The sequence below is a fragment of the Populus nigra genome, chromosome 7 (genome assembly GCF_951802175.1).
Source record: "Populus nigra chromosome 7, ddPopNigr1.1, whole genome shotgun sequence".
Taxonomy (NCBI): domain Eukaryota; kingdom Viridiplantae; phylum Streptophyta; class Magnoliopsida; order Malpighiales; family Salicaceae; genus Populus; species Populus nigra.
Window position 1 is genome coordinate 7,063,609 of NC_084858.1, and position 15,989 is coordinate 7,079,597.

General features: G+C 35.0%; 1 protein-coding gene across 1 annotated transcript; it reads left to right on the plus strand.

Annotated features, from left to right (window-relative positions):
• Positions 1-2,767: 2,767 nt before the first annotated feature.
• Positions 2,768-4,787, plus strand: LOC133699029 (protein JINGUBANG-like). Its single transcript, XM_062122152.1, has one exon. It carries the CDS (start codon positions 2,896-2,898, stop codon positions 4,267-4,269), a length of 1,374 nt encoding a protein of 457 aa, XP_061978136.1. The 5' UTR covers positions 2,768-2,895; the 3' UTR covers positions 4,270-4,787.
• Positions 4,788-15,989: the final 11,202 nt, after the last annotated feature.

The following is a 15,989-nucleotide window of genomic DNA, read 5'->3' on the forward strand; positions in this document are numbered from 1 at the left end:
TTTTCTTTTCTTTTTTCTTATCAATTTTGAAAGAGAGAATTGATTTTGTCCAATAAACTAGCAAGGAAAATTGGTCACGTTCTCAAAATTGTCAAGTGTCAATCAAATTAAGATACATATACAGATTTTATTGATTTTTTGACTGAAAAAGGCAGCAATTATAATTGCAATTCAAACATATTTTTGAAAGTTTTTAATATATTTTTAAAAAATTTAAATTAATAATTTCTTAATATTTTAATATATTAATATTTAAAAAATATTATTTTAATATATTTTTAAACAAAAAAATTTAAAAAACAACTTTTTACCGCAAGTTAGAAATGACCGGACTCCCTCCACCAGCGACTAGAGACACCCAACGGGGCCATGCCGTCATGCTAACGTAGTATGACCTAAGAGCACACGTGTTGGTTTATAACTGGTGGTTGAAATCACTCTTAGGTTACGTGGCTATAAAGCAGATAAAAGTTGTGGAGCAAGGGAAACCGTTACGTGGGCGTTAGCTTTGTGAGTCTGCGAGCGACATAACGGAGGTCTCTGTCCTTTACCAATTTGAGAGATGCAGGTGTCAGCCATAAAAAGAAAGAAAGGTTTTGACATTTGGTGCGCCCAGAGGCATGAAATTAGCCAAAAGCGGCTACGGGGCGACAAGGAGTTTTGGAAGAGGAATTTGATAGCGTGTGGTTCACCAACCCATGACTTACGTGAAAATATTGTACTGTAATGTTATTTATTTCTCCCATGCGATAGTCTGAGACATTCAAAAAAAGAAAAAAGAAAGTGATGATTGGAGGGAAAAGAAGCAACTTTAGTTGACAAATTATTAATTGGGCTAGCTATAATCATTTTTGGTAAAATTATGACTTCACTCATAATATTATATATGATTTTACGAGTTAATATACATCTAACATATAAAATGAGGTTAAAACCTCGGAACAAGTAAAATCAAACTCGTGTAAAATCTGAAAATTCAATCCGATTTTACGAGTTTATTAAATTTATGATATAAACTAAGTCAGGTTCAAATTTGACATTAAAATATATGCTGACTAGTTTTGTAAGATTAGATATATCTTTCAAACCATACATTGGATAGAGCTGAAATTTTACAGGAAACTATTAGACACATGAAAATATATTGTGGTAAATTTTCAGGTCAAATAGAGTTCGGAAACATAATATCTCAGAGGTTTAAAGTTAGTATACGAATCTTGTCAAATATGTCAAACTAGACATTCGGTATTATTGGAGACATATCTGGAGCTACTGGTGGAATTTTTCTGCGACTAAAGTTGGGCTGGAAACTAGACATCTGAAGCTTTTCAACCATATATTATAGACCCATTAATTCATTCAGATAAAACGACATGTTTGAAATCAGAATTCAAATCTGTCAAAAATATACGAAAATTAGAGATTCGGGCTACATGGAGAAATTTTAAATGAAGACTTTTTTATTATTCTATTTTATTTATTTATTTAAGTTTTTGAATAATTATTTTCAATTTGAAATTTTTTCTAGCGTATTAGATATTATTTAGGGGTTTATTTCATTATTGAATTTATGTTAGTTAATTACTAGTTTAGGCCGATTAGCTTTCAACCCAAAAGGAAACCATTAATTAAGTTCATGTGTACTTCCTATCATTCATTCAGTGATTCTCCGAGAAGTTTTGTTGTAAGACTTTTTAGTTTTTCATGTCATTAATTTATTTATTCATATTATTGACTCACTTTATTTTATTAAATTTTAATGTAAATTAATTTCTTAACTGGAATTGTCAACATATAATTAGTTCAAAAAAATTACTTATGATTTTATGATTTTACAATATGAGTTTATATTGTATTTTTCGTATCGTGTCAAAAAAAAAATATTGTTGACAACCTTGGCTATAATGATATTAAAAAACAATTAAAAACTTTAAAAACAGATCCACTATCGGTCTTGTATTAAAATCATGATCCGATGGTCATGATTTTGATACTTTTTGTTACTCGTTTTTATTGAGAGAAATAATAGTGTATGGGAAGAGGGAGAATCACGTGTAAAGTACGTAGTTAACTAGCATGGCTAGAGTGATTAATAATACAATGAATGGATTGGAACGGCGAGACTGTCCCAAAAGCGTTCAGAAGGCAAATTTAATGAGCTTGAGTAGCATTCTTTAACGTTGTTGTCGCAACTCATCGCATGATTTCTTGTTTGCCGATAATGTAAAGGTTGCTGAGAAGCATGATATGAATAATAAAACAAATAACAGCTGGTTTATTGGTCTTGATAATCAAGCTCCAAACAAAACGATAATGGCTTTAGCATGTAAAAAAGGACATTGCGTACGCTGGTCCGGTATAAAAACAGAACATCTTGACGAGTCCTAGCTAGGTCAAGATTTTCTTTTCCAGGGGAACATGAAGTCCAACAATGTGAAAGCAGTTTGCATGTAATGATTCTTTCTTGATTACCCGTAAGTCCATGTTCTAGAAAGAAAATCCAAAAATATTTTCCCAAAATATAATATATACACACACACACACACTAGCGTGTAAATACTAAACGCCTTTGCAAACAAATTAAATAAAAACGGCCGTTTAATCATTCATACTGCAAAATTTTCTATAGATTCATAGTTTCTTTATTACCGGCACAACCAGTTTTCCGGTTAGTAATGATTACTGCCTTTAATCTCCACGTGTCTACCTATACACCATTAGATCACCAACCACTGTTGAATCCTTTAATAATATGAATAGAAACCTTAGCCCTTCTCAAACCGTTCCAGCCTTCTGCTTTCCAAACCTTTTTTCAAGAACCTCTCAAGCTTCTTTCTAGCTAAAACTCCTGATTCCTGAATTGTTATAGAACCCTCTGCTACTGATTTGCTTTCCATGAAACACGAAAGAGGCATCAGCACCATGGTTGCAGAACTCTCAATACACCGACCAACTTTCTGTGCTCTCTTGCATTCCGATCCTGCAATTTTTAATCAAGATGATGATGAATCAAGCAACAAAAACAGCCCAACTTCAACCAATATGAGTCCTAGATATTACAGCAGTTTCACCCCACCAAGTGGCGAGCTCTCTCCTTACCTCTCCCCATGGAGCCAACTGTCTCCATACACTAAATCTCCTTGGATAATACCATCTCCAGTCAGCCATAAGCTCTCTAAAAATGGCCTTGTTGGATCAATATCACGTGAAGAAGGTCATGTTTATTCTATAGCTGCTTCTGGTGATTTTCTATACACTGGCTCCGATAGCAAGAACGTACGTGTATGGAAGAATTTGAAGGAGTTTTCAGGGTTTAAATCCAACAGTGGATTGGTTAAGGCCATTGTTGTATGCAGTGAAAAGATTTTCACTAGTCATCAAGATGGCAAGATCAGAGTCTGGACGATATCTACCAGAAACCCTAGTGTTTACAGACGAGTTGGGACCTTGCCAACTCTTAAAGATTGCGTCAAAGGCTCTTTGAATCCCAAGAACTACGTAGAAGTTCGTAGACATCGCAATGTTTTACGTATCAAGCATTTCGACGCAGTTTCTTGCCTAAGCCTGAATCAAGATCAGGGTTTATTATACTCAGGATCCTGGGACAAAACCCTAAAAGTTTGGCGAATTTCAGACTATAAATGCCTTGAATCAATCAACGCCCACGACGATGCTATAAATTCAGTTGTCACCGGGTTCGATTCTTTGGTGTTTACCGGCTCAGCTGATGGAACAGTGAAAGCATGGAGAAGGGAGCTTCAAGGGAGAGGAACTCGGCATTTTTTGGTTCAAACACTGTTAAAACATGAAAACGCCGTGACAGCGCTCTCGGTAAATCAAGAATCAGCTGTAATTTACTGTGGTTCATCCGATGGGTTGGTGAATTTTTGGGAACGTGAGAAGCTCTTGTCACATGGTGGGGTCCTCAGGGGCCACAAAATGGCCGTCCTTTGCTTGGCATCGGCTGGTAATCTGGTGTTTAGTGGGTCCGCTGACAAGAGTATTTGTGTGTGGCGTAGGGAAGGTGGCGGCGTCCATTCTTGCTTGGCAGTTTTGACTGGTCATGGTGGGCCAGTGAAATGCCTAGCCGTTGTAGAAGATCAAGAATCTGACGAAGGAGATCAGCGGTGGATAGTGTATAGTGGGAGTTTAGACAAGTCTGTTAAGGTTTGGTGCGTGACAGAGAACGCGCCAAAGTGGAGGGAGTATCCATCACCTAGGTTGGGCTTCTCTTCACATACCCAAAACAAAAGACAATATCACGGGTAGAGTGTCTTCATGACACGAGTTGAATAGTACGTGAATCACGCGCAGCGGGGGGACCCTGCTATAACGCCATGGAAAGCGGGGTACAGTGACGCTATGGGATCCATGGATCACATGATTTTGGAGGCCAAATTGCTTGGACGCTCGGGCTTCAAGGCATGGATATATATGGTGTTGAAAATAAGTGAATAGGCCACCAACAGATAAATTGATGGTGCATGCCAACCATGCTTTCGGTTCAATGTCTCCATGTGTTAAGTAAAACAGTTACCCTCTTTGTCAAAATATTTTGTTAATGTTAATTATAGCTCCGACTATGAAGTCTATTATTGCCAGGTTTTTAGATGGAGACAGTGGCATGAGATTAGACAACCACAGCAAAAATACTCAAAATGAACTTCCATTAGTTGTTTTGTTTAGTTTAATTACAGGAAATGTTTTGTACTTTGGAAGGGCTGTAATTTGTAAATATTACCAGTATAACTTTGCAAATGCCATGTTTATGCGTTTGTATCGAAAAAGCGCAAAGGGTTTCTTGAGCACCTTCAGCAAATTATTGTTATAATATATGATCTTGATCACTTACAAAGCAGGAAACTTGAGACAGACTTGTGAATTTCAAGTCGTTCTACGTATAAAAGAATCACGAGTCCCTTGAGGTTAAGCCCAGTTGAATGAATTCTAGGCGGTTTGCTTTCATAATGAAATACTGGGGGTGATTAATCAATCAGGTAGTAGGCTGGGTTGGCACAATAAACTAAATTGAACAAGGACACAACTCTTGTCTTTAAAAAGAAAACTAAGAATTCATTGCTAGCATATATAGAAAACTAACGAACTTGGAGGGACAGTACTGAGCTACTTTTAAACAACAGTACTGTTGCCGACGAACATCTTGGTTTTGCAAAATGAAAAATGAAGACGTGCGATTCTTGTCAGCTCTCGTAGGCGAGCCGATGGCAAAAGATCGCCCCGAAGATAATCCATGTCGCAGTGTGATGCATATGCAAGTAACTTCACGTCTCTCTCGTCAGTCGTCACTGTAATTACTGGTAATTCTTGTAAGAGAAGAAAGGGGCAACCGCGACAACCTAACCCAGGGGGAGTGGTTCAAGAAAACAAGAAAAACCAAGGGGAATACGGAGGTCCACATGAAATTGGAATATTTCGTTTGCTTTTGTCAGGTTGAAGAATCAATATCATTGCTTGTAAATCACTCATTTCTAATTTTAAAGTCAATATATAGCTGCCAAGTTCGATTCATTAATTACTTGTCAAATGAATGGATTAGGTGCGTTAGTGTACCTCCAAATTTATACGCAGATTAATCAAAGGTGTTCTCTGTAGAAAATGTACGAATCTTATCTTCTCTTGGGGGATTTTGTTTTGCACCGCTGAAAATGTGGCTCGCTCGCTTACGAATAACAAATGAATACTTATATATGCAATGATTAGAAAATCCTAGAATATTAACATAAACTAAATGAAAGCAGTGTAGCAATTAATTATTTACAGTGTTTTTTTTAATACATGTTTTTTTAAGATTTTTATTATTATTATTTTTTTTAATTTTTTTTTATTTTATTTTTCTACGAGGCCAGTATGGTTTGCGGGTTTATCAATATATTTTAAGTTGTCTAGTTTATGAGTTTGGTATGATTTCTTTTTTTCTCTTATTTTTTTAATTGAACTTGATTTTTTTATAGTCTATTTTTTCTCATATAATTAAAAAAAAATAGTTTTAGAAAAAAAATCATGTTGTTAAACTTTATAAAGTAACAAAAATTAAAGAATATGAGGAAATCAATGTTCACTCAACACCCATTGCACTATGGATTACAATAGTAATCTACAATGTTTTGTTTTGTTTATTGTTTTTGAATTTTTGTTATGATTTTTTTTTCAATTTTATCTTTTAAAATTGAAATTGTTGAGAATTCACTACCAGAAATTCGCTAAATACCAACGGATTTACCGACGGAATATTTATGTCGGTAATTTGAGGTCGAAATTACCGACGGACACTTTTCCATCTGTAATTCAGTAGGTAACTACCGATAGATCATTTTCCGTCCGTAATTCAGTCGGTAACTACCGATGAAAATTTTCCGTCGGTACTTACCGACTGAATTACCGAGGGAAAAGTTTCCGAATTAAAAAAAAGACGGGTCACTAACATGGAGGTTTTGGTGGGTTATTTTTTTCCGACGGAATCACCAACGGATTCAAAACGACAGCCCGTGCAGTGCCCGTACAGTGACGTGACCAGTTCGCCGTTTAAATTGCTAACGGACTCACCGAGGGATTTGAAATGGCAGATCCATACGGTGATGTGTCTATGTTTCCATCAGAATCATAAACGTAATCACCGATGGAGTTTTCATCGGTGAAACCGTCGGAAAAGGTTAATATATGTCAGCTCTGCCAACCCTCTCCTCCCCTATTTCTCATTCTTCTTCCTAATCCCAACTCTCCCCATCTGCAAACAACCAGCCTTCCCTCAAAAAAAAAAATCTTCCTCATATCAGCACAACAAGTTATATTTCTTGAAGTTTTGTGGTCACAGCATCCGTATTCTGATTTACCAACGGATTTTATCAATTTTTGTAAGTAATTCTATCTTTTTAAATTTTAATATTTAATTAAATATCAATTTTATTATTTTTTTAGTATATGTATTTTGTTAGTAGATGTACATGTTTTATTGTTATTTCTCAAACAAACTTGTAGTATATGAATATATAATTTTATACATGTTATGGTTTGTTTTAGATTTTGTAAGATTGTATTTGTTTGTAAATTGTTAAAACTTTATGGAACTACTGAATTACATATGCTATTTTGAAATAATTAATAGCTTGCTTAATGGGTCCGTTTAAAGTTTTAATTCATATGGACGTTGATAAATGATAATGAATATTTAATATTTATGAGAAGTTGTGATTGGTTTGTTGGATAATCTCGAGGTAAAGTAATATTTTTGCAAGTTTATTTACCTAACTTAGTTAATTAATACATGATGTCATCATAATTTTATAGAGGTTCGATATAAGTCATAGATGATCGTTCATGGATGTATCAAGATTCACCCCAAGGATTACGGAGGATGGATTATTGTAACGGGGTTCAGGGTTTTATTAATTTCACAACATCTATTCCCAGAAATTTTACTGGAGGCGGTATTAGGTGTCCATGCAGGAAGTGTGAAAATAAAAAGTATCTGCATCCTAATGTTGTAATGATGCATCTTCTACACAAAGGTTTATGGAGAATTACCAGTGTTGGTATGCACATGGAGAAGTATTTGTTAGCGAGAGTGAGAGGAGAATGGAAGAAACGGTGTTTGGGTCTACTTCTAGTGCTAGCAACGTGCATGAAGCAGCAAATGACAACACTAATCCTTACAGAAATATGGTTATGGATGCAATGAGAATGAATAAAGGTAATGGCAGTCAATGTCCAATCGTAGAAGAAGAACTTAATGCAGATGCAGCTAGGTTTTTTGATTTGTTGAAAGATTCTGACGAACCATTATGGGATGGCTGCACGAACCACAGTAAATTATCGGCCGTAGCACAGGTATTCACCATCAAGTCAGATCACGGGTTGAGTGAGGCCGGGTATGACAAGATTATTGAATGGGCAAGAAGCATTTTACCTGAAAGGAACAGGCTGAAAGAGAACTTCTATGCTGCGAAGTCCATGATGAAACCCCTCGGTTTAGGATACCAAAAAATTGACATGTGTCCTAAATTCTGCATGCTATACTACCTTGAAAATGCTGAGATGACCGAGTGCATGACATGCGGGCATTCCCGTTACAAACCTAGAATTGGCAGGGGAAAGACTCTAGTGGTATATAAAAAACTTAGATACTTCCCGATCACACCTAGACTGTAGAGGTTATTCATGTCACCAAGGACTGCTGAACACATGACATGGCACCAAGCACACCATGCAATTGATGGAGTGATGGTTCTTCCTTCTGACGGTGAAGCGTGGAAACTCTTTAACAGTGTTCATCCTCACTTTTCAGCTGAATCAAGGAATGTGCGTCTTGGGTTGTGTATAGACGGATTCAACCTATTTAGGTCATTTGCTGCTCCTTATTCTTGTTGGCCGGTCATACTCACAGTTTATAACTTGCCACCGGGAATGTGTATGAGGCTAGAGTTCATGTTTTTATCTACTGTCATACCCGGTCCAAGAAGCCCGGGGCGGAATATAGATGTTTGTCTTCGATCGTTGATTGATGAGTTGGCGCAGTTATGGTCCTCCAGAGCTCTGACTTATGATATATCGAGGAAACAAAATTTTCTTATGAGGGCGGCATTGATGTGGACTATCAATGATTTTTCAGCTTATGGAATGCTTTCTGGTTGGAGCACGCATGGGAAACTCGCATGTCCATACTGCATGGAAAACAACAATGCATTCACGCTAGAAAATGGAGGTAAAGCTTCTTTTTTTTACTGTCACCGTTGCTTCTTCCCACTTCATCACAGGTACAGAAAGAACAGAAAAGATTTCTATGTTGGCAGAGTTGAAAAAGATGTTGCATCCCCGCGTCTTTCTGGTGAAGAATTGCATGATGTTGTCTCAGAGTACGATGACATTGTGTTTGGCCTTCAATCAGGTAAGCAAAAGTTTCCTGGTTTTGGTTTGACCTATAATTGGGTAAAGCGAAGTATCTTTTTTGAGCTTCCTTATTGGAAGACCAATCTGCTCCGCCATAACCTTGACATCATGCACATCGAAAAGAACATGTTTGAGAATATTTTCAACACTGTCATGGATGTGAAGGGGAAGACAAAGGACAACATCAAGGCTAGATTGGATATAGCTGTATACTGTAACTGTAAAAAATATAGAGTTGGTTTATGATGAGTCACGGGTGGCAAAACCAAGAGCAAGCTTCATGTTAAAGAAAAATGCATAACTGCTAGTCTACAAATGGCTTAAGAGTCTGCGTTTTCTGGATGGACATGCATCAAACATATCAAGGCTAGTTAATATAGAGGACTGCAGATTGTATGAAATGAAGAGTCATGACTGCCACGTGTTTATGCAAACACTCATCCCATTAGCTTTTCTTGATTTGTTGCCAAAGGGAATATGAGATACACTCAAGAGATCAGTCATTTCTTCAGAGATATATGCTCCAGCAAGTTGAATGTTGATCACATTGAGAGGCTTCAAACGAATATTGTCGAGACACTATGCAAACTTGAGATGATATTCCCTCCATCATTTTTTGACTCAATGGAGCATCTCCCTATACATCTACTGTTCGAGGCAAAAGTTGGAGGATCGGTCTAATATAGATGGATGTACCCATTCGAACGGTTAGATATTACAGTTGCAATGTAATTCATATATAAAAGTATTTTATATGTTTTTCTTAATTGAAAATACTTGATTAATATTTCAATGCAGATACTTGTTTAATCTCAAGAAAAAGGTTAAGAACAAGGCGCATGTTGAGGCTTCGATATGTGAGGCCTATATTGTTGAGGAGATCTCAATATTTATCTCGTATTATTTCGAACCTCATCTGAGAACGAGAATCAATAGCGTTCCACGGCATGATGATAGCGGTGAAGTGCCTTCCAGTGGGAACTTGTTAAACCGATATACATCCCGGAAGATATATGGTCGCACTATCTTGAGCACGTGATGTCTGAGCGGTTCACACGACGCTCACAGTCTGGTGCTGGCAACCGAAATCGACCAATTCATGGCGGGGTGACAACGCATACTTACGGCTCCGTTTTGTTTCCTACACATGCGAAATGGATGGTAAGATTAATTTAAATGAAATATATCGTTAAATTCAGTTATTGTTAATATACCTTTTTCCATTATAGGTTGTGTCTCTTGGACGTGAGCTGAGCCCGATGGAGCTGTTTATGGAGACGCACGTGCTGAGTCAAGACCGCCAGAAAGGGGCGCAACAGTTCGTTGATAATCGTGCTCAACATTTCATGGTATGTTTGTTCAACCATTTTATTTTGTAAGTTATTATGTAAGTTATTATGTTTATTGTATTGAATATGATGATTACTTTTTTATGGTTTTCATGAGACCTATAATAATCGGTTGAGGGAGAGATACGGGGACGATACTTTGACCCATCCGGAATTTGATCCGGATTTATGAATGGAGGTTGGCTCGTCAGGTGGACCTGATAAAAATCGGGTTTACGAGCTCTCCAACACTACGGGTCGACTGCAATCCAACACTACGGCCAACAACTTGCAGTCGACCCGTAGTGTTTCAACCGTTGGGAGCTCCCAATCAATATCGAGCTCCCAATCTAAGGAGTTTGTGGCCTTGCAGCAACACACGGCTCAACTCACCGAGAAATACGATAACTTAAAAGCGGAGTACGCACAACTCAAAGCGTCTCATGCACAACAAAGAGCAGAGTCTGAGCAACTCAAAGCGTCTCAAGCACAACAAAAAGCAGAGTATGAAGCGGCTCATGAACAACAAAAAGCAGCTTATGAACAGCTTCGCGAAATGATTATTACATGGCAAATAGTGGAACATGTGCGCCTAATCTTTTTTGGTCGTATAACCACCAACCTCCTCCAAGATCTCCTCCTCCTCCTCCAGCTCCACCTTTATATTAATTTGTAATCAACATTATTTACCTTTAAAACTTCATTTAATATTTTTCTTGAAACATATTCAGTTTGTAATGAATATTATTTAACTTTGTTTTTTTTATGTTTAATATAAATTTTATTTGCATAATTGGTTTGTATTACAATTAATTTATATAGTTTTATATTATATATCCTAAATACGTTTTTTAAAACAAATTAAGAAAAAAACAATTACCAAGGATTTTCCCGACGGATGAATTTGGTCAGTATTTTAAACACTCACCGACAGACTTACTGATGGAATTAATCTGTCGGCATTTAACAGTAGCTTCCACCAGTACCAATGAATTTACAGACGGATAGATTCGGTCGGTATTTCATACACTCACCGACGTAGTTCCCGACGGAATAAAAATCCGTTGGTATATTTCAAGCGGGAATCTTTTTTTTTGGCGTCTAAATTCCGTCTGTAAAACCATCAGCAAATGGTTTTTTTGTTGTTCCGACCGATATAGCGATGGAAGGGGGAATCACTAACGAAGGTAAAGCCGACGGACGTAATCCGTCGGTGATGATGTCGGTAAAAAAATCACCGACAAACAATTCTAATCACACACCAACGGAATTGGTCCGTCGGTAAAACTGTGAAATCTTGTAGTGATTTAACTTTGTAATTTGCTTCTTTTTATTTAGCTCTTATATGAGGTTAGTGTGATTTACGGTTTTGCCAAGGTAATCCAGGTTGCCTCGGTTTACAAATTTGATGGGTTGTCTTTTTTTTTAATTGAACTTGACCTTTTTATAGTTTATTTTTTCTCATATAATTAAAAAAAATAGTTTTAGAGAAAAGTCATATTATTAAACTTTACAAAGTAACAAAAATTAAAGGGTGTGAGAAAACCACCACTCACCTATACGCATTACATTGTGAATGACAATAGTAATCCATAATGTTTTGCTTTCTTTATTTTTTGTTTTTGTTTTTGTTTTTGAGTTTTTGTTATGATTTTAAAAAAAAACTTTTGTCGATTTCAGTTTTTATTATTGGGATAGTTGAGAATTTGGCTTCATAATTTGTTTCCTTTTATTTTACCTTTCTAGAAAATTAACATGGTTTGCGAGTTTGTTAAGCTAACCTATGTTGTCTTGTTTACAAGTTTGGTGGGGTATCTTTTTTTAATTGAACTTGACTTTTTTTATCATATATTTTTCTCATATAGTTAGTTTCAAAGAAAAATTATGTTATTAAACTTTATAAAATTCATGGACCTATTCACAGGATTGGCTGGTTGAATTGGTTCGTTGGTCTGACAAGGTTAACTTTTTTTAATTACTTTTTATTTTATTTTATCATTAGATACTGGGTTGATTGGGAATTCAGTTTTATAATTGGTTTTGTTTTGCCTTTTATGAGGTTATCATTATCTAAAAAAACATCTTGATATTAGATTGGTGTTTGATTTCGCAATCGTCTATTTTTGTTATCATATAGTTAAATAAAAAAATAGTTTTAAAAAAAATTATAATCCCAGTGGAGTCCATAACACAGTTCATTGGTTTGACAAGTTTACCCACCAATAGGATATACTTTTTTCTTTGTCTCTTAATTATTTTTAATTTATTCTTTTTTTATTTCATCCTTTAATATTAGATTTGTTGGGAAATAGACTACATTATGGATTTTTATTTGTTTTCTATAGGGATAATTGTTTCAAATAAGTGTTCATTTTTAGGTTGGTGTTCACTTTTATGAGCATCTATTTTATCATATAATTAAATAAAATAAGTTATTAAACTCAATAAAATTCATGACTCGAGTCACGGGAAGACCGAGGTCAATCAAATATGTCATTGTCTTAATATTTCAAAAAAATTATCATCTTGAAGTTTTTTTAAAAGCAAAGTCATGTTTTTATTAATTCTCAAGGTTGCATTTGGACTATGAAATCGATCAATTTAAGTCGAGCTAACTCCTACACGATTTAATTAAAAACTTGAGTTAGGTAAAGAGCTAAGTCGAGAGGTCTCAAAATTAACCTACTTGGTCATATTTAATAACACAGTTAAAAAATTCTTCCTGCTTTTAATATTTTTTTATATTTTAAAAAAAATTGATTTGACCCGCGACGGAGCGCGGGCCAATATACTAGTGGATTCTAATCAAAATAGTATATGAACTATATAACTCTAACTACCATACAATTTCCTAATAGCATCAAACATAATATATCTAATATTTGTTGGCTGGTTGCCTTTGGTAATAAAAACTAGAGAGAATAGGCATCTTGTGTTCAAACATTACAAGAAAATTATCAAATAAAAATGAAAATACCAACATAAAAAAATATCATTGGTAAATTACAATGATATTTACTGATGAAACACGACGTCGCTATTTCCATCGATGTTAGTAAATACCAAGGGAATTACAGGTGGAATTCAAGGAAAGAAAAAGCATTGGGCAAGTATTCACTCATTATTTCCAACGACAAATCTAACATGTTAATTGGTAATATTTAAGTTATAACTTGCCAAACGACACCCCCTCTCCCCCCCCCCCCTCATCCATTTCTTCTTCTTCCTTTTTCTTTATGCAGAAAACAACACCCTTCCCCCTTTTATTTTGTCACAAATCAAGCTTCCATAATCACAAATACAACCACCCCAACACTCAGTCTGTCAATATCCTTGTTCTTGTTCAAGTTTTTTAAGATTCACCACATCAAGTATGCAAACCTATCCATTTTTATTGTAACGCATTTTATGTTATTTTTTGGCATTTTTATGTAGTTGTTTATGTCTTTACTTGTTTTTATAGCTTTTTTCTATAGAAATTTATTGTATGAATGCATGATTTGTACATGATAGGGTTTGTTTGATATTTTAAAAAAATTTATTTATTTGTCATTTGATGAAATTGAGTTTGATTTTGTAACTTAGGTGTTCTATATAATGATATAAATAATGAGTTATTCAATGGGTTTGTTTTATTTTTTTTCAATTTTATTATTAAGTTGAATTTTCTGGTAAATTTGGAGGAATTTAAATTTCTTGGGAAAAATTGATAATGTTTAAATGGTACTATTAAAATAGATTGAATAAGTTTGACTTCAACAAATGATAGCTAATTAGTTGGGTACCGATAATTTGTTTAATTCACATTATTAATTAATACATGTTGTTATCAATATTCTATATAGGTTTCATATAAGTAATGATGATTGTTCTTTGATGCATTGATTTTCACTTGAAAGGTACGCAAGATGGATTATTATAATGGAGTTGAGGGTTTTATTCATTATGCAGTATCTTATCCTAAAAATATCAGTGGTGATAGTATTTAATCTCCATGTAAGAGGAACAAAAATAAAAAAAAGTTTCTCGATCTAGAAGTTGTTACAATGTATCTTCTACAAAAAAAGGTTTATGGAAAAATACTTGTGTTGGTTTACACATGGAGAACCTTATGTTCTTTACAAGAACGTGATAAAAAGGATGGTTGGTTCAACTTCTAGTTCTAAAAACATGCATGGATTTATAGATAATAATAATGATCATTATAAGAGTATGGTGATGGATGCAATGAGAACAAATCAAGATTATGCAAGTGAATGTTTAATTATAGATGAAGAATTAAATACAGATGCAATTATGTTCTTTTTTTAGCTTTTGAAATATTCCAACGAACCATTATGGGATGGGTGCACAAATCACAGTAAATTATCGATTATTTTATAGGTGTTCATCATTAAGTTAAATCACGGCTTGTGTGAGGTGAGTTAGGATAGAATTGTCAAATGAGCAACAAGAATTTTACCTCAAGAGAATAAGCTAAGAGAGAACTTTTATGCTGCTAAATCCATGATGAAACCCCTCGACCTAAAATACCAAAAAATTGACATGTATCCAAACTTTTACATGTTGTACTACCATGAAAATATAAAACTTATCATGTGCAGAACCCATGGGCATGCTTAGTGTCGATACACGACGTCGGGCGACGGCTCCTGCTTTTTTTGTTTATTTAACAAAAAAGGTTTTTCCTCGATTGGGGGAAACAAAGATTATTTTTTTTTGGAGTCGCCCTCTAGTAATTTGAGGGAACTAGAAATCCCAAATTAGACACTGGTCCCAGAGATTCGGGTACGGGGTTAGTTATGATTAAGGGAAGGTAGACACCACCCTTAAAACATCCTTTCAATAGAAAGGTTACCCTTACTTGTGTGTTTTTTTTTTACTTGATTCAAATGCTATTATATTTTGGGCTTATTGGTAATTATTTTTAATGATTAAAGTCGGTCCCTAAAAATAGGAGACACATTAAAAATGACATCAGTCCCTAAAAATTAGGAGACTCGTCTAAAATATTGACGTTTGTCCCTAAAAAGAAGAATTACGTCTGGGTTACTAAAAGAAAAAATGGATATAATCCATTATATTTTGGGTTTATTGGTAATTTGTTTTTTTTTAAAATGATTAACGTCGGTCCCTAAAAATAGGAGACGCGTTAAAAATGACATCAGTCCCTAAAAATTAGGAGACTTGTCTAAAATATGACGTTTCAACCCTAAAAAGGAGAGTTACGTCTGGGTTACCAAAAGAAATAATGGATATAATCCATTATATTTTGGGTTTATATTTTTGACATCGGTCCTTTTTTAAAAAGAGACGTGTCGACAAATAATATTCGTTTATAAAAACAAATTTTATTTTGATATTATTGAGAAATGGATATAACCATATTCGAGAATTGGGCTTTGGATCCACGAACAATAATATGATAAAATGGGTGTGGGAACCACGTTGTTTTTTTATATTTTTTTGTTTTATTGTTTTTTACATGCAAGAAAATTTATATACAAAATAAAAAAAATATTAGAAATCTCAAAAAATTTACCTGAGTATCACTGTATAGGTAAAAGACTGAAATACCCTCGAAATTCTCCGAAAATTACGAAAATGCCACTGGCGGCGCGTGTGACTCACGCGCGGCTACTGTTGGCGGCGGCAAAATTGTCCGGCGAGATTTCTGACCAAACGATGGTCGATCCTGGTAGATCTGATGTCGAGGATTCTGATGGTGGTGGTCTCGATGGCCGTTGATGGCTGAAG